The sequence below is a fragment of the Arxiozyma heterogenica genome (assembly GCF_036370985.1).
Source record: "Arxiozyma heterogenica strain weizmannii chromosome Unknown scaffold_7, whole genome shotgun sequence".
Lineage (NCBI taxonomy): Eukaryota > Fungi > Ascomycota > Saccharomycetes > Saccharomycetales > Saccharomycetaceae > Arxiozyma > Arxiozyma heterogenica.
In genome coordinates this window covers 179,196-203,860 of record NW_027042660.1, presented here as the reverse complement: position 1 = coordinate 203,860, position 24,665 = coordinate 179,196, and the positions used below count along the sequence as shown (strand labels likewise).

General features: G+C 32.0%; 9 protein-coding genes across 9 annotated transcripts; 4 read left to right on the top strand and 5 right to left on the bottom strand.

Moving 5' to 3' along the window:
• Positions 1-102: 102 nt before the first annotated feature.
• On the bottom strand, positions 103-1,023 carry TAN1 (putative tRNA acetyltransferase; the record flags this gene model as incomplete). Its single annotated transcript, XM_064861237.1, has 1 exon — positions 103-1,023. The coding sequence occupies one exon, from the start codon at positions 1,021-1,023 to the stop codon at positions 103-105; it is 921 nt and encodes a 306-aa protein (XP_064716914.1).
• A 346-nt stretch (positions 1,024-1,369) lies between these two features.
• On the bottom strand, positions 1,370-4,144 carry SEC15 (Rab GTPase-binding exocyst subunit SEC15; the record flags this gene model as incomplete). The annotated part of the gene is made up of 1 exon (XM_064861236.1): positions 1,370-4,144. The coding sequence occupies one exon, from the start codon at positions 4,142-4,144 to the stop codon at positions 1,370-1,372; it is 2,775 nt and encodes a 924-aa protein (XP_064716913.1).
• Positions 4,145-4,763: 619 nt separating this feature from the next.
• ADE57 (bifunctional aminoimidazole ribotide synthase/glycinamide ribotide synthase) lies at positions 4,764-7,154 on the bottom strand (the record flags this gene model as incomplete). The annotated part of the gene is made up of 1 exon (XM_064861235.1): positions 4,764-7,154. One exon carries the CDS (start codon positions 7,152-7,154, stop codon positions 4,764-4,766), a length of 2,391 nt encoding a protein of 796 aa, XP_064716912.1.
• A 935-nt stretch (positions 7,155-8,089) lies between these two features.
• MTO1 (tRNA modification protein MTO1) lies at positions 8,090-10,081 on the top strand (the record flags this gene model as incomplete). Its single annotated transcript, XM_064861234.1, has 1 exon — positions 8,090-10,081. The coding sequence occupies one exon, from the start codon at positions 8,090-8,092 to the stop codon at positions 10,079-10,081; it is 1,992 nt and encodes a 663-aa protein (XP_064716911.1).
• Positions 10,082-10,854: 773 nt separating this feature from the next.
• Positions 10,855-12,396, top strand: PWA37_004758 (uncharacterized protein; the record flags this gene model as incomplete). The annotated part of the gene is made up of 1 exon (XM_064861233.1): positions 10,855-12,396. The coding sequence occupies one exon, from the start codon at positions 10,855-10,857 to the stop codon at positions 12,394-12,396; it is 1,542 nt and encodes a 513-aa protein (XP_064716910.1).
• Positions 12,397-13,143: 747 nt separating this feature from the next.
• Positions 13,144-14,847, bottom strand: PRB1 (proteinase B; the record flags this gene model as incomplete). Its single annotated transcript, XM_064861232.1, has 1 exon — positions 13,144-14,847. The coding sequence occupies one exon, from the start codon at positions 14,845-14,847 to the stop codon at positions 13,144-13,146; it is 1,704 nt and encodes a 567-aa protein (XP_064716909.1).
• A 668-nt stretch (positions 14,848-15,515) lies between these two features.
• On the bottom strand, positions 15,516-15,761 carry PWA37_004756 (uncharacterized protein; the record flags this gene model as incomplete). Its single annotated transcript, XM_064861231.1, has 1 exon — positions 15,516-15,761. The coding sequence occupies one exon, from the start codon at positions 15,759-15,761 to the stop codon at positions 15,516-15,518; it is 246 nt and encodes an 81-aa protein (XP_064716908.1).
• Positions 15,762-16,154: 393 nt separating this feature from the next.
• On the top strand, positions 16,155-17,816 carry PCM1 (phosphoacetylglucosamine mutase PCM1; the record flags this gene model as incomplete). The annotated part of the gene is made up of 1 exon (XM_064861230.1): positions 16,155-17,816. The coding sequence occupies one exon, from the start codon at positions 16,155-16,157 to the stop codon at positions 17,814-17,816; it is 1,662 nt and encodes a 553-aa protein (XP_064716907.1).
• Positions 17,817-21,596: 3,780 nt separating this feature from the next.
• PWA37_004754 (uncharacterized protein) lies at positions 21,597-23,562 on the top strand (the record flags this gene model as incomplete). Its single annotated transcript, XM_064861229.1, has 2 exons — positions 21,597-22,419; positions 22,589-23,562. 2 exons carry the CDS (start codon positions 21,597-21,599, stop codon positions 23,560-23,562), a joined length of 1,797 nt encoding a protein of 598 aa, XP_064716906.1.
• Between the last annotated feature and the right edge of the window lie 1,103 nt (positions 23,563-24,665).

The following is a 24,665-nucleotide window of genomic DNA, read 5'->3' as shown; positions in this document are numbered from 1 at the left end:
ATATGCAATCGTATGTACCTGTGTTAATTGCTTATATGTATTACTGGAATTGAAATACTTAGTGTTGAATAACTTAAATCTTTTTTTACAAAGAAACAACTACTAATTTTTTGTCTTGTTTATATCCTTGTCATCGTTTATTTTGTTATCTTTAAATTTGGCTTCAAATATACTTTGAATATTATATTTCTTGTACTTCTTTAGATAATCGCCACCAACTACAGACATTCCAATATTATTCTTGAAGCATTCCACTATTATCAGTTTCTCGTAATTTTTAAGATCTACTTGATGTTGATATTTCCCATTTTGACACACAAGAGCTACAATTTGATTTATGATATCATTTCTTTCAATAGTGTTAAAATTTCTTCTTGTCAACTCTATAGAAAATTTATAATCATGTCTACCGTTTGGCTCGTGGAAATGTGGCGCCAATATTTGATTTGCTAATTTAATCATTTGTTCCATAGAAGCACTGCATGAATTGGTAATTGGTGTTAATCTTTGTATATATCTAGTCCTTTTCAATTTATCGTTTGGGTCACTTAGGTCCTCCATTATCCTTTTAACAAATTTTTCTGGAACAATTGGACGTCTCGTCTTGAAAAAAATCATACATTCACAGTTCAAGTCAATCAATTGTAGTATATCCTTTTTCTTTTCGTCTTTAGTCTTGGACTGTTGAGGCTTCCTCATATTGGCCAATTCTTTTTTTAATTGTTCTTCAATAGACAAATCTTCTACTTTTTGTTCTTTGTTAGAATCTTCATGATCTTTTGTTTCTCCAGTAGTATTATCCTTCGAGTTACTATGTAATTCTTCGATTTCCTCTTTATAATATTGTTCCATTTTTTCTTCTAATAATTGACCTAGTTCTTGTGCAGCCAGACGTTCCTTACGTCTAGTGCACGAAGCGTATATTCCAGATGTACCAGGGTCTAAAAATCCAGTAGAAACTTTGAATTTCTTTCTCTTTTGATTGTCATTATTTTGATGATTATTATTCCCACGTTTCCCCATAGATATTAGATTATAAACTAGATTCACAAATAAAAATCAAAAAATAATAAAAAAACAGAATACAGAATTTGATTAACTTTAGTGTGTAATGGTTACTTCCTTAGAGATCTTTCTTTTGTAATAAATTCACTCTACTGTTAGTCATTAACGTACATGAAAAGTTTTCTCTGATTTTTGTCTTACTATATTCTTTTGTTTTCGATTTTTTTTTTTTATTTCTGCATATTTAAATATATTTTTTCCAGATTATCATCTAAGAACATAAAAATTATGAAAAATTAACAAGTGATGGTTCAAAGATTAGGTTATATCAAATGATGTATATATAAGTGTCCTAGTGGAGTGTTCATCTACGGTTAAAGAAGTTAGCTAATCTTTTTGTGTTTAACTCTATGGTAGATTCTTTTTCATCAGTAGACGTATCATTACTTGGATCAGAATTGCTGGAGGTTTCCTCATTGGATAAAGTCCTATTTCTAACTTTTTCTAATAATATCTTTGCTTCTTCACTTTTAATACGTGAAAACTTCTTCATTCTCATCTCTGGATCTGAATACATTTGGGGGTCTCTTAACTTCATCAATTCAATACATTGATTTAACTCAGTGAATGTTTCTTCTAAAGATTTTATGTTATTCTCGTATAGAGTTGTTGGATTGTTTTGAATAGCTGGTCCGCTAAATGTTGGTGTCGATGGAGTCACAGGTGTAGAGGTACGACTATTAGTATTGTGGTAATTATCAACGGTAAGTGAGTCAATATTTTCAGCATTGTCATCCTTTGAGAAAGAAAAGATTCTAGGTATAATACTTTGTAAATATTCAATGTCTATACCAAAATTATGCACACTCTCTTGTGTTATATGATTTGGCGTCTCAGTTAAAAGAATTTCTAACACCTTTCTAGTCAAAGAATCAAATTCTCTAAAAATTAGTAGCGTTTGAACACTATATGGTAAGTTAATTAAAGTTGATGCAAACATCATCTCCAAAAATTGGCCTAAATCAATGATTGTTATATCTGGTTCCTGTCTAATATTTTTAGAATCCCATTCAAAGTTGACTGTTTCTAAGATATCTGATATCTTAGAATCAATTAATTCAATCAATTTGGTTTCAGCCATTTTTCTACTCTCGGTAAAATTCTTCATAGCTGATAATCTAATTTCAATATCCGGGTTCTTCAAAACATTTTCTCTACTCATATAATTACTCATTTCTTTAGCACCTATGATAAAATAATCTAAGTTAATTAATATTTGAGAAATTTCTTCTCTTGAGGTACTATCCAATTTTTCTCTAATCATATTATTCACAATATCAGTTATGGCTTCCATATTGTTAATAATTATGTTATTTATTTGAGATAAGTTGAGTCTATAAAATTCATTCGTAAACTTTGTAAAATCATTGTAAATCTTCTTGATTATGGTTATAGTCATTGGATACAAAGGGGAAAATGGCAATATTACAGAAAATCCCTCGTTATCTTGATTATTTTTCATAACTGTATCATGTAGTTGTTTATCTTTGGTTAACCAACACACTTTAATCACTTTTTCATATAATGAGCGATTATTTACTTTTAAAGGCATAAAATCATCCTCATTTAATAAATCTGTAAATTCCTTTTCAAAACTTGCAATTTTTAATTCACAATATTTCTCTAATATTGACACTAAGATGTCATACAAAAGATCTATATTCAATTTATAATTTTCTAGAATACAAATGAATACTGCTAACAAGTCTTTGAATTCAATTAACTCTTCCTCCTTATTAAGCATTATATTTAAAAAATATTTCAAATATTGATATAATCGGTTCATTAAATTTTTCCAAAATTCATTAGTCGTGTTTTGATTTCGATCAACTAATAAAAAATCAGTAGAATTGTTCAGATGTATATCATACAATAGAAATCCTATAATTTTGGCGAAATACTCAAAGAAAAACGGGATACTCATTTGTTCTGTAAAAGCATCTCCTGTAATCTCACCCGGTATGGAGTTTGGATTTATTGTTGTTGTCGTTCCTTTATGGTTATTAGAAACAGTCTTCTTCCATGATAGTGGATATACTATTTTAGACTTTCTAAACTCATATTCCTTTTCAAATTCAGATACTAGGTATGGTAATTCATTTAATCTTTCAAATATCAAAATAGTATCATGAAATTCATCCAAACTGAAAAAATGATCTGAAGTAATTCCTTCCAACACACTTTGATCTCTGGTAGATATTTCTGCAGGTGAATTAAAACAAAAATTTGAATACAATTTCATCGAAGTTTTACGTTCAATCCATGCAGGATATAACTGTTCTTTGTAAACAGAGAATATGCTTTTACCAACTTCAATTAAGTTCTTACCCAAATTTGAATTAAAAGAGTTTTTGATTAGATTTAAACATTCATCTTCAATAATGGATTTCAAGACTGGAAGTGAATTGTAAAATTCCTTCAAAAAATCAAAATTTGTATTTTTAAATTCCTGTAAGTACATTCTTTCTAAGATGTCTAAACTTTGCAAAGCTTTGAAGAAACTTCTCTCTTGGATCAAGGTTTGGCAATTGCTTGATAATTCTAACAACCTTACAACTTTATTCATAATGATTCTAGCTTCTGCAATCTTCAATGTAGTCTTTTTATTGTTTAGATATGATTGTTTTTTTGAAATAAGATCATTAGTTGATTGGTTTAACTGATTCCGTAAAGACTTGACTTCATCTAATAAATCATTTTGAATTGTAGATTGAATCCCTGAGATAGAGGTAATAAAAGATTCTAGGTTATCATTCAATTGAGAATCATGTAAAAGTTCGTATTCTACATGGTTAAAGTTATCATCAATGGAAGCCTCCAATTCATCAATTACAGCATTCAATTGGCCTTTTTCAATATAGCCTCTCAAAAATGGTACCCATTTATCAAAATCAGGTGTATCTAACTCAGTGACTTCTTCATACAAATCCGCATGTTGTGAGGTGATCAACTTATCCGATATATCCCCATTGATATCTATATCTTCAGCCTTATTTAAAGCATTGGGCCCAGTCACAGAAGAAGAAGTCAATAATATTTTTTGGAACTCTTCAGACAAGGAGCTATATTCTTGTTCCATTTATCAATAAGTAAGTCTTGATCTTATTTTTTTTGTTTTATTTTATCTATATTGAAAAAATATCGATTGTATGGAAGGTCAGATAGGACGTTGAAGATATCACAATTGTTTATTATTTGATGTTGTTTCTAATATTTTTTATGTTTTTATTCTTGGACAATTTCTGTGTAACATTAAAAATGTATTACGATCAGTAAATCTTAAATTAGATAGGGGCTTGTCAAACTATATTATTATTGTTATTGGTATTCCAATTTAAAATGATTCTGTTTTATACGGTTTTAAATTTTTTCCGTTTATGTTCGGTTTAAATTCCGTGTATTTGTGTATTTCAAATGAATTTCAGAAAACTTACAAAGTCGATCAACTTTTATATGTTAATAAGTAATAATAGACACATGATCCACATCCTTATACCCTACACTCATATTTGAATATTCGTAGCTTATTTGGTATCTTACTCTACGTGACACGTCAATATACATATATATATATATACTTCATCACATATAAATAGATCTAAATGTTAAAGAGAAAAGATTTACGAAAAATACAATTCTATATGCTAGTAAAGAAGATATAAACTATAGAAAAAAACAAATAAGGATAATATTAAATTCTAATAAAGATTGCCAATGTTTTCAACAACGCATCCAGGTTGGTTTTCTGGTCTTGGAACCAATTCACCGATTTCATAGACAGTCTCCTTAGCTTCAGCTAGTAATTGCTTGACCTCTGCGACATTTTCTTTCTTGACAATTAAGACCATACCAATACCCATGTTTAATGTTCTTAGAATATCATCTATTGGAATATTACCAGCTTTACCAAACCATTTCATAACCTCTGGTACTTCCCAGGTAGACATATTTACTTTAGCTTGTAAATGCTTTGGAAGAGCACGTGGAATGTTTTCAATTAAACCACCACCGGTGATGTGTGCTAAACCTAATAAAAGATTCTTATTAATAGATGGTAATAATTGCTTTACGTAGATTCTGGTTGGTACTAGGATACCTTCACCTAATGTTTTGGTCTCGTCCCATGGACATGGATCGTTCCATGAAAGACCAACGTGTTTAATAACTTTTCTGACCAATGAAAACCCATTAGAATGGACACCATCAGATGCTAAACCCAATAATATGTTACCAGCTTCCATTTCATCAATTTTTGGTAAAATAGCATTCTTGTTAACAGCACCAACGGCAGTACCATTGGTATCATAGTGACCTGGTGGGTACATACCTGGCATTTCAGAAGTTTCACCACCTACCAAAGCACAGCCACTTTGTAAACAACCTTCGACAACACCAGAGATAAAATCAGAAGCGACTTTGATATCTAAAGCACCAGTTGCAAAGTAATCTAAAAATAATAATGGTTCAGCACCTTGTACCACCAAATCATTGACATTCATAGCTACTAAATCGATACCTACTGTATTATGAATGTCTGTTTCTTGAGCAATAATTAATTTAGTACCAACACCATCGGTGGCAGCAACTAATAAAGTATCATTAGTATTATAACCAGCTTTCTTTAAGTCAAAAACACCACCAAAACCACCAATGTCTGAATCAGCACCTGGTCTTCTTGTGGACTTGACCATAGCTTTAATTTTTTCAACTAATAAGTTACCGTTGTCAACAGAAACCCCAGAATCAGCATAAGTGATAGATACTTTGTTGTTATCGGCAGCAGCAGTATCTTTAAAAGCACGATGGGCAATGTCTCTTCTATAATAAGCATCCTTGAACGTGATACAATTGACGGCTTTGTAAGCTTGATCTACAGCTTCTCTCAAAGTTGAAGCTACTGCAGTTGCAGCAATTACCCTACCACCAGAAGTAAATATTCTGCTACTAGATTCATCAAAAGACGTACCAGCATGGAAAATGTAAGAATCGTTTGGTAATTGAGACTTATTAATAGTGATTTCATCACCTTTATTGTAAGATTCAGGGTATCCACCAGCAGCTAGAACAACAGTGGTGGCAAAGGAGTTTTGTTTGATATTAATATCAACAGAATCTAATTTATGTTCAGCAGCAGCAAGGAACACTTGAGCCAAATCAGTATCTTCAGTTAATAAAGGTAAAACAGTTTGAGTTTCTGGATCACCAAACCTAACGTTATATTCTAGCACTCTTGGACCATTTTTAGTAATAATGAAACCGGTGAAAAGAACACCAACAAAGGGTAAACCATCCTTTCTTAACCCATCAATCGTTGGTTTTATGATAGTCTTATCAATTTCATTCAATAGTTTTGGTGTGGCTACAGGGGCTGGAGCATATGCACCCATACCACCAGTGTTTAACCCAGTGTCATTCTCACCAATTCTTTTATGATCTTGTGCAGCTGGTAAGCTGTAGTAAGAGTAACCATCTGATATGGTAAGAATAGAAATTTCTTGACCTTCTAAGAACTCTTCGATGACTACAGCATCACCTGCACTACCGAATTGTTTCTCTACCATAACAGTCTTCAAAGCATCAAGAGCTTCGTCTTTTGTAGTTGGGATTAGAACACCTTTACCAGCAGCAATCCCGTCTGCTTTAATGACAACCTGATAATCAATTTCTTCAACATATTTCTTGGCATCTTCATAACTTGTAGTGGAAAAAAATCTTGCCGTTGGAATATTATGTTTATTCATGAAATCTTTAGCAAAGACTTTAGAACCTTCTAATTGTGCAGCAGCTTTAGATGGACCAAAGACTGGAACACCTATTTTATTAAAAATAGTAGTTATGCCATCAACCAAGGGCTGTTCAGGACCTGGGATAACCAAATCTATTTCCTTTTCTTGAGCAAAAGTTTGTAATTTAGAGAAATTCGCAGGAACCGGAGCAAGTTCAGGGACGTTAACGATATTTTCCATTGTGGCTGTACCACCGTTGCCTGGGGCAACATATATCTTTTTTACAGTTTTAGATTGTGATAATTTCCAAACCAAAGCATGTTCTCTACCACCATTCCCTAGGACTAAAAGATTTAAAGACATGGTTAAAGTTATAAAAAATGTGTTCTATATATTATAGGAGTTTTTATGTTTGTTGTGGTAGTTGATATGTCGATGTGGAATTTATTAAGTAACTGATATGGCAAACTAATTCTAAGGAAAATTGCCCTGGAAAACTGGACAAAGAGAGCAGTATATGGATTAAGCGATCAACTACTTTTGTGGTTACTAAGTATTTATATCGAATTCTTTCAAGTGTTCTCAAGAGTTAAATAGCATGCACGAATTGCTAACTCTCCTTTCATAGTATTTTTCCCATTGAATACCATGAGTCAGAGTTAAGAACATAATGCACAACTTGACGGATAAATTATATAATTTATATATTCAAATACAAAGGATCATCAGAATCACTAATTACCAATTAATTGAAGATTCTCCTTGAAGGCTAACAAAGGAAAAAATAAATGAAAAATGAAAAAAAAAAGTTCTGACTCCGAATTTGACTCAGTTTGTGACTCCAAAATCCAAAAAAAGAAAAAAAAATTACCTTTTTTCCAGTTTTGTTTTTTTTTCTTTTTTTTTTTATTTTTTTTGTTGTTGCTTTAATTTAAAAAAGAAAAATTGATCTTTATCATGTATAGTGAATTGGTGAGTGTTCGACTTTTCTGTGGGGCGATTATTTTCTAGTTCGGTTTTTATTTCATTTGTCCCGATGAGTTTTGAATATTTGAAGGGTTTTACAGAGGGGTTTAGTAGATATATATCTGTGTAATAGACACATCATGAAATATTGCTATTGCATTGCTGACCCAGTTGTACTCCTTCTTCCCCTCACTCTCCCTAGATTTATATATATTTCAAAATATGCTCTTATTTTATGTATTCGACATGGGTCAGATAAAACAAAAACCAAATAGAAGAGGAGGGAGAAGAGTAGTACAGTAGTATTATTATTAGTTACAATAAAGTGGGATATGTGGGGATGGAACGTTGTAAAAACTGGTGTAGCTAATTTATGTGAAGTGAAATGGTATAAAAATGTCTCCAGGAGATGTATTATGCTAGATAGTTCAATTCAAAGAATCCTCGATTCATGTCCTCATCATGATGTTATTGTCGTGGGTGGCGGTCATGCAGGGTGTGAAGCTGCCACTGGTGCTGCTAGAACAGGTAGTGATACCCTATTAATAACACCATATTTAGATAAGATTGGTACTTGTTCTTGTAATCCTAGTATGGGTGGTGTAGGGAAGGGTACTTTATTGAGAGAGGTCGATGCGCTTGATGGAGTGGTAGCAAGAGTTACTGACTATGCAGGTATTCAATTTAAGATGTTAAACAGAAGCAAAGGTGCAGCAGTGTGGGGTCCAAGAGCACAAATTGATAGAAAATTGTATTTAAAGGGGATACAAGGCATTTTGAATAACTATCCTAATTTATCATTATCAAGTGGGAAAGTTAAAGATTTGATCATCGATCCAAGGAAGAAGCATGTCTGTGGTGTAATTTTGGATAATGAAAGTAACCAAATTTTGAGTGCTAAGACTGTGGTTATTACAACAGGAACATTTCTCAATGGTGAGATTCATATTGGTTTGAAAAGTTTTCCTGCAGGTAGAATCAATGAAGATCCAACATACGGGATCAGTGACACCTTAAATGAATTAGGTTTTAAATTAGGTAGATTAAAGACTGGTACTCCGGCAAGGTTAGATAGATCAAGTATTAATTTCAATGGACTGGAGATTCAAGAAGGTGATAAAGATCCATATTCCATGAGTTTCTTAAATGAGGAAGTCTCCATCAAGGATCAATTGCACTGTTATGGGACAAGAACAAATAATCAATTGCATAATTATATTTTACAAAATTTATCGCAGAGTATTCATATTAAAGAAACTGTAAAGGGACCCAGATACTGTCCTTCCATAGAAGCAAAAGTGTTAAGGTTTATTGATAAAGAATCACATAAAATTTGGTTAGAACCTGAAGGATTAGATTCCAATGTTATTTACCCCAATGGGATATCCAATTCCATGCCTGAAGATGTTCAATTGAAAATGTTACGGATGGTAAGGGGTCTTGAAAATGTCAGAATTTTACAACCTGCGTATGGTGTTGAATATGATTATATTGATCCCAGACAATTGAAACAGACATTAGAGACTAAGCTGGTGAAAGGGTTATTTTTAGCAGGACAAATTAATGGTACTACTGGGTATGAAGAAGCGTGTGCTCAAGGTGTTGTTGCTGGTATCAATGCGGGGCTGGTTGCCAGGAAGAAACCAACTCTAAAATTGACTCGCTCTGATTCATATATTGGTGTATTAATTGATGATTTAATTACTAAAGGTATCGAGGAACCATATAGAATGTTTACATCACGTTCTGAATTTAGATTAAGTGTTAGAGCGGATAATGCAGATTTTCGATTAACCTCAAAGGGGTATGATTTAGGAGTCATAACATCCAAAAGATGGAACAAATTTCAATCAGATAAATCTGTGTATGATTCACTAAAGAGAAAACTGGAAACGTTTTCTTTAAGTTCTGCTAGATGGTCTAGCTATTTAAATATCCCAATTGGGAATTCGTCAACAAAGAACTCAGCATGGAAGATGTTCCGTTTTGAAGGAGTCTCTTTACAACTATTGTCCAAAGTAATACCAGACTTAAATATAAATTATAAGGAGATACCAAGACATATTGCTTTGAAAGTGGATGTCCAAGCAAAATATGAACCCTATCTTGTAAAACAGAATCAATTTGTAAGAGCGTTTCATGCAGATGAAATGATTACATTGCCTCCAGATTTTGACTATAGTAGTATTCCTAGTGTATCAACAGAATGTAAGATGTTATTAAATACAGTGAAACCCACTACAATTGGACAAGCACGTAGAATTCAAGGTATGACACCAGCTGCCATCTTTGAACTATACAAAATCGCCAAGAAGCATAGGTGATATATTGGAATGGGTTAGAACGTGAAACAGTAGTAGTACCAATAAAAAACTGTGCGTGTAGTGATATAAATCTTGTAAATACGTATAAAGAAGAAGTGTGGGATGGGAGAAACATCACCCCTTGTCTTTCAAAATATAGAATCAATTATATAAGCATTAAAACGGACGTTATCATATTTTTTACTTCAACAGTCAATCACCAGTGTAGTAGCAGTACGTGCATGTGCATATACACACACATTGTTGCCTCCTCTTCGATTGTATGTTTATACTTATGAGGACCGACACTCATCACTTCTGACTTTAATCGCGGCAGTGATGAAGAATGTGGACCAACGGAGTGCAGAGTGAGAAAAGAAGAAAGAAAAATCAATTTACTGACAGAAATAACACTCACACACTACACTAGGTATTATTGCTATTGTTAACGTGTAGTTTCTTTTTCTGCGATCTGGACACGTATTGTTTTTTCTTTGTTTCTTTGTTGTTTTTTTTTCCTTTGTGCTATTTGTACTTAAAAGATTAGTAATTGGCTTGACAGCTCGAAGGCATCGATATATATGATAAGGTAGATCTCCAATCAGTAGTATGATGACTATTTAAAAAGAACTTCACGTTTTGTTTGATTGATTCTTGAGTACTAACGAAATCAAGTGTTTTTTACGTTTATATTAGATATAGTGCAATCTTTTTTCCCTTTTTTTTAGTTATCATCTTATTGATACTAGTGGTCTTTGTTATATTATCTTTTTTTTTGTTAGCGTATTACAATAATGAGAAGACCTTTAAGAAAACTGGTTTATTTTCTATTAATCATTTTTGTAGTTATAATGTTGAAGTCATCGTTGAATTCACTTAGCTCATTCAGTTTGAAAAGATTTTTTTCTAGTACTTCTCATTTCAAACCAGTAGTCATTGTAGGTTCTGGTCTTGCTGGTCTTTCAGCCGGAAATCAGTTAGTTACAAAATATAATATTCCAATTATTTTAGTAGACAAAGCAGAGAAAATTGGTGGAAACTCGATTAAAGCATCAAGTGGAATTAATGGTGCTTTTTCAGCAACTCAGGAAAGCCTTAATATTGAAGATTCAAGTGACTTATTTTTAAAGGATACAATCAAGTCAGCTAAGCATAGAGGCATTCGATCATTAATGAAAAAATTGACTGATGAGTCTAGTGGAGCCATTTCATGGTTACAAGAAGATTTTGGATTAAAATTAGATAGTTTAGTACAACTGGGTGGGCATTCGGCTCCAAGGACCCACAGATCAAAGGGTAAGTTGCCTCCAGGTTTTGAAATTGTTTCTACTACTTCAAACAGACTCAAAGAGATTTCGAAGAGGAATCCAAATATGGTTAAAATTTTATTGAATAGTAAAGTTGTAGATGTCGATATTGATCTAAATAATAACCAAGTCAGTGGGGTTCGGTATGTCGACGAGTCAGGGAATTCACATACCATTGAGACGTCTAATGTTATTTTCACATCGGGTGGATTTGGTTATTCTAAAAAATTGTTAGAAAGGTTCACCCCAGATCTGATCGGTCTACCAACTACAAATGGTCCTGAAACTTTGGGTGAAGGCCAAATAATATTAGAGAAGCTAGGAGCTGAGTTGATTGATATGGATCAAGTTCAAGTGCACCCAACAGGGTTTATTGATCCTACTGATCGTGATAATAATAAGAAATTTTTAGCAGCAGAAGCATTGAGAGGTTTAGGCGGTATTTTATTACACCCAGTAACAGGTAAAAGATTCACAAATGAATTGGATACAAGAGATAATGTCACTGCAGCTATCTTATCATCAACACCAAAGGATGATCAAAGAGCCATATTAGTGTTAAGTGAAAAAGTTTACGAAAATTATAAATATAGCATGGATTTTTACATCTATAAGAAACTTTTAAAGAAGACTACCATCAAGGGATTAGTGAGTGATTATAATCTTTCTGTCTCTACTGTGGGTATGGTTCAAGAATTGGAAAGATATTCAAAGAATGGTAATAACGATGAATTCAATCGATCTTTAGTTATAAATACTTTTATGGGGGATACACCAATTACAGAGGATCAAATAGTATATGTAGGAGAAATTACACCAGTGGTTCATTTCACTATGGGTGGTGCTAAGATTGATGAAAATGCAAGAGTGTTAAAAAAGGATGGTAGACCAGTAGCTCAGGGTTTGTATGCAGCGGGTGAAGTTTCTGGTGGTGTACATGGAGCTAACAGATTGGGTGGATCGAGTTTGTTAGAATGCGTCGTGTTTGGTAGAACTGCTGCCAATAGTATTGCCTCCACTTTGTTATAATATTTGTTTATATGTATGTATGTATGTATTTATGTAAAATGATGACAGATAGTTAAGCATTTTCATTATAGTTTTACAAATTCAAATTAATATTTTTGTATTTAAAAGTGCTTTGATTTGAGAAGATATAAGAGTAAACCTTGAAATTGACAGCCTTATTAATAAAACTTAATTGCAAAGTGAAGGACCCAAAAACCTTGGATCCAAACGGTGAATATATTTGAATAATCATCGGATTAATGTTAATCGCAATTTACCAAAGCAATTATTTAAAAGTTTTTTTTAAATATTGGATATGTTTATTAGAGGTAATTAGCACTGTTAGCATTTTTGTTATATTTAATAGGGTGCATTTAAGAAAACAAGCTACAATAAGCAAAACAAAAAGTATCATACAATTGATAAAAAAAACACGAAAGACGTTTAAGTACTTAGAGAGATGAAGGAAAGAGATAATATAAAAAATAATTATGTAAAATAAAATAAAATAAGGTTGATCTTCAATTTTTGACTATCTTTTTTTTTTAATTTGTTATTATTATTTATAAATTTATATGAAAATTGAATATATATACATATATATGATTTAAAATCCTATGCTATGAAATAAAATGAATAAGAGAAAGAAATGAAAAAAAAAAAAAAAAAGCAATCAAAAATAATGGTATCAATAAAACAGTATTTTTTTTTTCGTTGTTATTAGAAGGAACTGAACAGGCAAACCTCCAATAAAACATTTCCTATTATTTAAAATAGATCCATACTACCAAATAAATGCCTTATTTGTTCAAACATGTTGTCAGTTGACAATAATCCTATTTTAGAATATTCCTGGAGTAATACTTGGTCTTTATTGTCTTCGTTTTGGTCAGCAGAATTCAAATCAAGACCTAATTCTGATGTAGAAATATTCCATAGATCAGATAAATCTTGACCGGCACCATTAAAGATCAATTTATTTGGTGTACCTTCGGGCAAATCAAACAAGACATTTTTTGTTGAATAATCGATCAATTTCTTTTTCAATTGTTCTGGAGTGAGTTGTGAATAAGAACTAAATTGAGAGTCCTTGTCTGGTTGTAGAGATAAGAAATATGCCAATAAACCTGCCACATGTGGTGAAGCCATTGAGGTACCCGACAAAGAGGCAGTAGCGTCATTAGAGCCGATATAAGTGGATAAGATGTTTAAACCTGGAGCGAAAACGTCGACACAAGTACCCCAATTGGAGAAATAGGCTCTATCATCAGATAAAGTAGAAGCACCCACAGTTATTGCCTTTGCACTTGCGGCAGGAGATGTATCACAAGCATCTTGATTCTCGTTTCCTGCTGCAACAGCAAAATGGATCCCAGCATTAACAGCAGCATCGACAACCATATCTAAAGATGGGGATTTACCACCACCGAGTGACATATTAGCAGCAGCACCTTTATATTTTTTATTATCCTTCTTAGTTAACTTATGATTATGGCTCAAAGCAGCGAATTCAACACCTTTAATAACATCAGACATTGAGCCAGACCCATTCGATCTTAAGACTTTAACTGCAATGACGTTAGCCTTCTTGGCCACACCATAATGTTGTGATGCGATAGTACCAGCACAATGTGTACCATGGCCGTTTCCATCGATATCTAGATCATTGTCAGGTATAGTCTTCCCCCACATTGCTCTATTTTGAAAATCGTTGTGATTGATATTGATACCTGTGTCAATAACATAAACATCTACATCTTCTCCAGCATTGTCATCATATAAATACTTGTTGAAAGAACCCAATGTTAGTGGATCTCTGTGCGATATTCTGGCTAGCCCCCAGGGAGCATTATTCTGGGTGTCGAAGTCCTTTATAGTCACAATAGAATCCATTTCGATAGATTTAATCAATGGATTACGTCTGATGATGTCGATGATATAGGATGGAAAGTAACCTATATAGCCGTTTAGTTTACTTCCAATTATTTGGAAAGAGTCTATTATACCACCTACGTCTAAATGGGGTGGCAAAGATTTCAAAAATTCAGAAGATTCCTCCTTAGGTAACGAAGTTATATATTGAAGGTATGCTTGTTGGATCATTTCCTTATGTAGATTAATTGAGTCTATTGAAATACCATCTTTAAAGATAATGATATATTTATTCTTAATGGTGGAAGCCATAAAGTCTTCATTAGATTTAATATTTAGAGGAGGAGAAGAAGAAGAGGAAGAATCTAAAGCTGTATTAGAATTTGGATGGACATAAAGTGGTGCAAGTTGGTCTTTGTTCTTAATATTAATATTAACATTATTGTTATTGTTATTGATGGAGGGTTTATTGGTCTTATCGAATTCTTTGTTTTTTAGTGTTAAAGAGTCTTTATTATTTGCATTTAAATCAGGAATGACCAAAGCAGAGGCATATTGAACAGTGGCAGCAGCCAATAAAGTAGATGTAGTTAATTTCATGGATACGTTCGCTTGAATAGAGTATGTTGTCCTTGTGTGGATCTAGATAAATATGAGAGAGAAGCAGGAACAGAAAAGAAAAGGAAAAAACGATAAACACACACACACATACAGACACGCATAGACACATCCTTTTTTTATTTCATAAGTTTATCATTTATATACCAAGATATAATCTATCTCTTATCAAAGGAAACAACGAAAACCAAAAAGGACAAAGCCGCCCTTCCCCTCTTCTTTTTTTCCATACATCCACACACCCACACTTCGTATTAAAGGGCGACAACTGCAAGTGCAACTGTAGTAATATAAAAAAAAGGGTTGGATGGATGGGTGTATGCTTCACTGCCCCGTGCGGAGTGATGTATGCATTATCCAGCCTATTATGTTTTTACAAGCTCTATCTAAAGCATCTACATACTATATATTAGATATTATATTTGTGTGTATTTCTATATATTAGATGATGTCACTTCTGTTGAATAATACAGATAACAATAGCATCACTGATTTCTGATCTCCACAAGTTCTAAGGGGTGTTTGAGAACAGATCGAACAATAACAAATTCATAAGAACAAAAAATAAGAATACAAAATATGATAATATTTATGAATATATTGTTATTTATTGTTTATTATTGAGTCTTGAGGTTTGTTTGTGTGTTTATTTATTTGTTTATATTATTTTCATCCATTTCCCAATGATGTGTGGTTTCCTTATTCGATTTTGAATCGTAGTGTACACATTCCCAAAAATATCTCGTAAATGGATGGCATTTGATCTTTTTGCCATCAACCTCAAAGAAACAATTGTATTGGGTCAGTTGTCTCTTGTTCAAAGTCTTGTGCTTCGAATGATGTAGGAATGATTCTTTGACGTTGGTTGGTGTTTCAATTAATACTTGTGGGGCCATATATTATTATTATTATTATTATTATATAGTTGTCAAGGTTTATTTAATTTTTTGTCTTGTCCTATCATCAAATTTTATCCACCTCTCTTATTTCTTGATATATATATATATATACTACATCATCATTTTATTTTAGCTTTTGTTTTAGTTTAATTTTGTTTAGTCATATTTACTGTGGGTTGTTTTCCCTCCTTTCCTCTTTCCCTCCTATTTTGTTTTTTCTTGTTTGTTTTTTTTTTTTGTGTATGTGTGTGGTTTCATTTGTCTTACAAAGGTAACCATGAAGTTCAAAAGACAAGGCTTACATTTATCATATTTTGGTTTTTGTTACGAGTAGACACGTTCACATATACATAGATATAGATATAAATATAGATAGATAGAGAGATAACTATGGATATGGAAATTGATAAGGAAAAACTTCGTTCTGAATTGGAACGTGTTTGTACTACAAAAAATTATAAATTTGCATATGGTACCGCAGGTTTTAGAGATCTATCAACTAGACTAGATACTGTAATGTTTACTACAGGAATCGTTGCCGCAACTAGATCATTGACACATAATGGAAAATTCACCGGTGTAATGATCACTGCATCGCATAACCCTCCTCAAGATAACGGTGTTAAGATCGTGGAGCCTAATGGTGATATGTTATTACCTGCTTGGGAACCAGAAATTACCCATTTAGTGAACTTGGCCTCAAATGATACTTTTGATAACTGGTATGCTGCTGTGTTGAATTTCATCAGTTCAAAATTGACTGATAATCAATCAATCAGTAATGTCGCTGGTCCCTTGACCCCCCATATTATGGTGGCGTACGATTCACGAGAATCAAGCCCTCATCTCTTGGACTGTCTTTTGGCTGGGGTCCAAGCTTGGTTTGGTTCGGGAAACGTCGTTATCAAAAATCATGGGTTGTTGACCACACCCCAATTGCATTATTTGACATCATTGCAAAATGAAGATGTCTCTGTCTCAAACTATAATCACTTCTTCCAATCCTCTTGGAATAAATTGTACAACAATGATATGGCACAATCTTTACCATTCGATAATCTTTTTATTGACACCGCAAACGGTGTTGGTAGTAGACAATTGGAACTATTTCTAAAAGATTGGAGTTTTCCTAAAGATCGTATTCATATTATTAACAATAATTATACAAAACCATCTGAGTTAAATGTTAACTGTGGTGCAGATTTTGTTAAGACTCAGCATAGATTACCACAACAGCAGCAGCAGCAGCATAGAGTTATCACATCCAGGGATTTATGTTGTTCGTTTGATGGTGATGCTGATCGTATTGTATTCTATTATCAAGACTCAAATAAAATTTTTCATCTATTAGATGGGGATAAAATCTCAACACTTTTCGCTAAATTCTTGCAAAAATTATTGATCAAATCTAATCTGCAAGATCAACTAAAACTAGGTGTAGTCCAAACTGCATACGCAAATGGTAATTCAACAAAATATCTTAGTGAAACATTGCGTGTCCCTGTATCGTGTACCAAGACAGGTGTCAAACACCTGCATCATGAAGCTCAATCATCATATGATATAGGTATCTATTTCGAAGCAAATGGACATGGTACAGTTCTTTTCTCAGACAAATTTTACTCTTTAATCAAAGATAGAATGTCCACTAACGAAAGTGCTCGTAAACTGTACCATTTCAGTAACATCATAAATCATACGGTGGGTGATGCTATATCTGACATGTTGGGTGTCTTGATCGTTTTAATCACATTAGGATTGACTCCTTATGATTGGGATTCAGAGTATCATGATATACCTAATCTATTAACTAAAGTCATCGTCCCAGATAGAACATTATTTGAAACCACAGATCAAGAAAGAAAATTAGTAAAACCCACAGGATTACAAACAAAAATTGAACAATGTTTCAGTAAATTTAATCAAGGAAGGTCCTTTGTTAGAGCATCAGGTACTGAGGATGCTGTTAGAATATATTGTGAATGTAGTGATGAATCCCAAGTTAAATTATTATCAAAAGAAATAACTGATTTAGTTTTAGCTAGTGTTTAATCATATATATATATATATATAATTGTTAAGAATATGCAATTAATATAGTTATTAAAGTATTTGTTGCTTGTGATAGAATTTAATCCATTAAAATTTTCTTTTTTTGCAAATCATAATAGACCACTATTTTACAAATAATTATAGCGAAGAATATTCATATATTTATTATATATAATACTTACAAATTTTATAGCAGTTGAAAAATATAGAGAAGGGAACTATTAGGCAACTCTGATGTCTTCGTACTTTTGTATTTATTGCTATGTTCCTACAGATAAAAATCTTGATACAGTATATATATAAATGCATGATAAACACTTTGTAATAATCAATTGCCATTAAAGTGAAATAAATAAAATGTTCAATATTTCAAGGATCTTGTATTTTGGTGTTCCAGAACTGAGTCATATTAAATCTAAAATAAAATATCAACATTATAATTTTTATATAGAATTACTTCTTCTCCAAATAGACAATTTTTTCCAGGTTTTCTCAATTCACATATATTATTATATTTATTGGTACCTGTCATTAATTATATTTTTCTTCAACCCCTATAAAAATTAACAGACTTTACTTCATCATGATCACTTAGCTGGAGATAAAATCTTACTGGTTTTCCTTTATATTTACAAAATAATTTATTTTAGCAACCACCTAATTCCCAATAGTAGTAGAAAGCTTCATTTAAAAAATAAACAATATCTTTTAAGAAATTCAAATTGAAGATCTTAAAGTAAATAGTTTGAGGGATGGTACTTAATGTCAAAGGAAAGGACTTGAAACAGCTGAAACCTTAAATTTAGGCTGTATTAGTGTGATAAACCAATTATCAGTTTAAAATTAATGATATATCGATGAAAAATTTAATGAAGAAATACCTAATTAATGAGAGAGAATTCTAGAGGTGATTACCAATATGGATATGATATCATATTGTTGAAATAGAATGTTCTATAATGAAATAGATAGAACAATAAGATTTTAGCAGACACTAAACGACAAATTGTTGAGTAATAATTTTTGAGAGGTCACTAAAGGTTGTTGAGTTTGTTTATTAAATATCTTACTGTTCGTAGAGGAAAGTGGCTTAATGTTAACATATATAAAGCCAAGGATTTCATCATACATTATTTTTATCTTATTTACAATCTTTGTATATTATTATTTCTATGTTGTATATAGAGAAAGAAAGTGAAGAACTTTGTTATAATTTTGTGTACTAAATCTGTTTAATATAATATTGAGAATGTTTACTATATATCCAATGAGTACAGGCGCTCATTCTCAACACATATCTATTAGTTTTTACTGAATATGTGTCCATATAAGGGAGATAATAATTGGATAAATGATTTATTAATTTGAATAAACGAGTTTATAAACTGTGGGTGTTCATACATAATTAACATTCACCTTTAGACGTTACTACAAATAATAGTTTTATGTGTGAAAACTCAATTTCAAACAATAGAAAAAAAAAATTTAGGACACGATTTAATCTTTCTGAAGCATAGTAAAAATTCTAAAAATAAATACACTATATGTAATATTCTCAAAAAGACATAGCTACATTATGTTTTAGGATTTAATTGAACCTCTTAAATCAATATTTTCCTATATCACAATATAAAATCGTTCCAAAATTCAGAAAATGTTGATATTATTGAAATTATTAGACAAAAGTATATAAATAATTTAGATATTAATTATAAGAAACCTAACTAGCGTCCGATGACTATGTATTCCTGTAAATAATTTTTTACAACATTAATAGATGATTGATAAAGCCCTATCTGTCATAGTTTCTATAAGATTTCGAATCTAAGTTGCAAATTTTTGGAAAAACAAAAAAAAGTATTTGTTAGAAAACAAATAATATACTCTGTATTTTTACTTATTAAAAACTATTTCTATTATATAGTTATTATTTTTTTTTAGAAATGAAATAAAATTATTACAAATAAATTTGTACTTGATTATAAACATAATACATATAATAGTATATATTACTTCCATAATGTTCTTAATAATCCTAAGATCCAATTTACTAAACACTTATTCTATGACAAATATAGGCGTAAAATCTACTTTTTCCCAAAGTACTCAAATACACAAATTATTCAAGCATAAATGTATATTTACATGTCTGAATTACTATAAAAAAATTACTATAATATACGGAAAACATTTGATTTTTCATTGAATGCATATAATAAAATTTGAAGCAATGAAAAATTTTAAAACAAGTGTTCGAATAAATAAAGAAGTTTATACTAAATAAAAGATATAAGAAGTATATATGCATTTAAGATAAAAAACAACAAGTGTCTATAACTTACTGACTACCACCATTGCCATGAACACTACGTGCTCCAAATTTTGACAAATTTGATAGAACCTCATGGACATCTTGAACAATAGATGATGTTGCAACCAACCATGCTTTGTCCTACTCAATGTAATAAGTTGATCACCTTTTATTGTACTTAGTGCATATACATAAATTCTTAGATAATTCTCTCTGGTTTAGTACAGAACTCATCAAAAACCAGTTTTTTACACATTCTGCCCTTAACCCTTCTGGGAAGTTCCCCACGTAGTAGTTGTTTGATGAATAAAATATCTTCAATTCCTGATTTTTTGCCAAATTCATAATTTTCCATATTACCAGTCATAGAATTAATAATAATGTTTCGAATTATTTCTTCTTGATCTTTATCTATTTCTATAGCACTTGTTAATTGTGTTACATATGAAATTCCGTAATTTTAGATATCTATATAATGATCTGCATCATATAGGAACTCCTTCAAGTTTAGAAAATTTCTTGTTAAATTTATAGTTATTATCTTCATAGTAATATTTAACAATATGTCCATCTAAATTCCTAAAGGTATAATAAAAACCATATTCATCTTTTCTTGATAAGAGTATGTGATCTTTATAATTATTTATATCTTGATTCTTTAGAATAAGATCCACCTCTTGTTCAACATTTATATTCTTTTCTATGTGAACATTATCTGTGTCTTTTCCAATATTTAAAATCCTTTGTAGGACCTTGATCAATTTCCCTAACTCTTTAATCTTTTTTGTCTTTTCACTTACAGTAGATTCTGTATTAGCTATGGCTTGTGCAATTTCTTTTTCAGCTCCTTGATTTCATTATTGATAATTTTGTTGTTACCAGCATCGTTATCATCAATAATAACAACGATACTATGTTAGAATTTGGAGCACTTGGTGTCCATGATAATGGTTGATATCATTAAGTTATGGATAACCGCTTTGTTTGTACATTTAATATACTTATATACGTATTATATAGTGTATATAGTATACCTTCTCTTATTTACTTCAACTCTTTTAAAGCTTTTCATTTTTCTTCGAGTCCCTGAAAAACACATTTGATGAAAAATAAAATGTTTCCCCCTATTAATGGTATATTTATACAGCACATAATATACAGAAAAAACTAATCAAAAATAATTCTTTTGAAAATGACAACAATAAGCTCTCATTTTCCAACAAAAGGACAACTTCTTCTGAAGATAAAATTATCCTCCATAACTCCTCTCTTATATAGACAAATTATGTTTTATATAAAGAACAATAAGAACAACGAATAAATATCTAAGCTCGATATAGACGTTTAATATATAAAAGACTGTATAGTAGTTGTCTTACCAATTGTGACAACTAGCGTTTTCGATTAATAAAATATCCGTTTGATATAATCTGTGCTTCCTGATTAATTACTAAGCTAAAGATTACTTCATGCTACAACAATTGGTGGCGCTTCTTTTGACTATGTCTTCAAATAACAACTTAAATGTAAACGAATTTTTAGATGCTATCGATTCTTCTAATGCCACAGAACACAATATCACAAGTCCAACACCAGCTCCTGATTTAACCTTTACTTCTGCTCCAGTTCCATCTAATTCAAAGAACTACAGTACCGCTCCAATGCGTTTTTCCGGTCGCTATGATTTGTTTAAATTGCCTGATTTCCTCCTCACTGTTGAAGCACAACTTTACGCGCAAAATCTCCAAACAGATGTGGAACGTATTGCTTTTTTTGGTCGTAATTTGACTGGGCCCGCTGCCCAATGGTACGCCCAATGGATTCAAAATCATAACCAGCCCTACTACGAACAATTTCTCATCGACTTTAAAAATAAGTTTATCAGTATAATCAACCTGCATGCCATCTTTAATGAATTCAAACGTTTAAAGGAAGCTAATGTTGGCATTGATACTTACAACCAAAATTTTTCTCGACTATTAGCGTTAATACCCGCTGATATTTGGACTCCCAAAGGCGAATTACTTTTCTACTACCGTGGCCTTACTCCTAACACTGCCTATAAAGTAGCCTTAGCTCATCCCACCACTGTAGATGCTGCTATGGAAGCTGCCACCTTTAATATGGATAGTGATATCCATATGACTTCTTCTGTCAACCCGGTCCCTGTGGACTTTGCTGATGATTACCACCCTCAGATTACTACTGTTTATCATTCTCAAAGAAGGGGAGGCAGAAAGGGAAATCAAAAATTGTCCCAAACTAAAAGACAATCAAGTAAACGCTCCTTTCGTCGATATTGTATTGATCATGGCTTATGTTTCTACTGTTACCAGTCATTACACTGCTACAGTGACTGCCCTAACCACAAGGCGAGCAATCTCCAATGAAGGCTAAGAGCAGTCCCATAACAACACTATCACACTAGCTCCTATTGTGTCTGCTTCTCACTCACTCGTAGGCAACAGTTGCCAAGTTAAAATACTTATTAAAGAGAAACCTATTAATGTTTTAGTGGATACTGGTTCCCCCACATCATTCATTAGTGCTGATATTGCTGATAGTCTCAAGTTAACACGTTCTGCCGCTCTACCATTCCGTTTTAGAAGTGTTGTATCATCCGAATCTTCCCATACTAATGAATCTGCTGAAATTTCACTTGAACTTGATGACATAAAAATTAAAACACCCATATACACAACAGATTCCATTGCTTTTGAAATTATAATTGGGCACCTGATCATATCATCTCACCCGCTGCTCCATAAGATATTAAATAATAAGAAACCCGTCCCAGAATACACTATATTCGTAAAAGCTGAAAATGATACCGAAAAGTTAAATGCTGATAATACTGCCGCTGCACTTGCCATAAAGGTTTCCGTAATTGGTGATGATGATCACCTTGATAAATTACCTCGCTGGTTAAAGGATAAATACTCTGCTACGGTCCGTAATGATCTACCACCAAAGAATTTTACTGAAGCTTCAAGGGTCAAATACGAAATCGAAATTAAATCTGGTGCACGTCTACCCAGAAGACAATCATATCAAATTACACCAATACTAGAGCAAGAAATAGATCTGATCGTCGCTGATCTTCTCGAAAAGAAACTTATAGTTTCTTCCAAGTCACCATGTAGTTCACCGGCGGTCCTCGCTAAAAAGAAAGATGGTACATATCGCTTATGTGTAGACTGTAGAGCTCTCAATACTGTGACCGTTAAAGACCCGTTCCCGTTACCTAGGATTAACAATCTATTAGCCAAGATTGGCTCGTCAACAAATTTTTCAACGCTAGACCTCCACTCAGGTTATCACCAAATACCTATGGAAATGGATGATCGTCTCAAAACTGCTTTTGTCACCCCTAATGGAAAGTATGAATATACTGTCATGCTGTCTTGTTTCGTAATGACTTCGTTAATACCTTAAGCACTTTTGCTCGTTGTACAGCTGATTTATTCAGAGATTCACCATATGCCTGTGTTTACTTCGATGATATTTTAGTTCACTCTCGTACTTTAGATAAACATTGGAAACATTTAGACATCATATTGTAAAGGCTGCGACAAGAGGGATTAATTATGAAAAAGAAGAAATATAACTTTGCCACTAAGTCCATTGAATTTTTAGGATATACAACTTTAACAAATAAAACTCACCCGTTGATCTCGAAATGTGCCGCTATAAAACAATTCCTCACGTCTAAAACCATCAAAGAAGCTCAACAATTTTTGGGCATGATAAATTATTATAAACGTTTCATACCTCGCTACTGTCATTTACAACAACCAATATAAGACTACATACATGGTAAAAGTAAGTGGTCAATAGAATGAGGTGAGAGTTTTAATAAGTTACAGTCACACATAATCTCAAATCCAATATTAGTTTTTTTCAAACTTGATGGCAATTACAAATTAACAACTGACGCTTCAAAAAATGGATTAGGTGCTGTACTTGAAGAAATTAATGAGCAAGAAAAACTTTTAGGTGTCGTGGACTATTTTTCCAAGACTTTACGAAGGCACTCAAAACAATTACTCGGCTAACGATCTTGAACTTTAAGCCATCGTTCAAGCATTACAACATTTTAAATATGTGCTTCATGGCATGCGTTTTATATTGAAAACAGACCACATTAGCATATTAACTGCACAAAAGAATAAAAAGTCCTCTCGCAGAGTAATTAAATGGTTAAATGCGTTGACCGAATATGACTTTAAATTTGTTGGAAAATGAGAGTTTATTATTGCCATATCCATAAGAATTCTTTTTAACTAGTTTTTCCATATATTATGTGGTGTACGAATGTACCATAATACGCGGGGAAACATTATCTTTTTCACCAAATATGTTTTTCAGAGATTTGAAGACATAAAAAACTTTAGACGAAAAATCAAAGTAAATACAAGAATTCATACAGTATACATCATATGTTAGAATTTGGAGCACTTAACGTCCATGGTTATCTCAGATATCATTAAGTTATAGATGTTGATTTTATTTTTGTATTAAATACATGTATATACTTA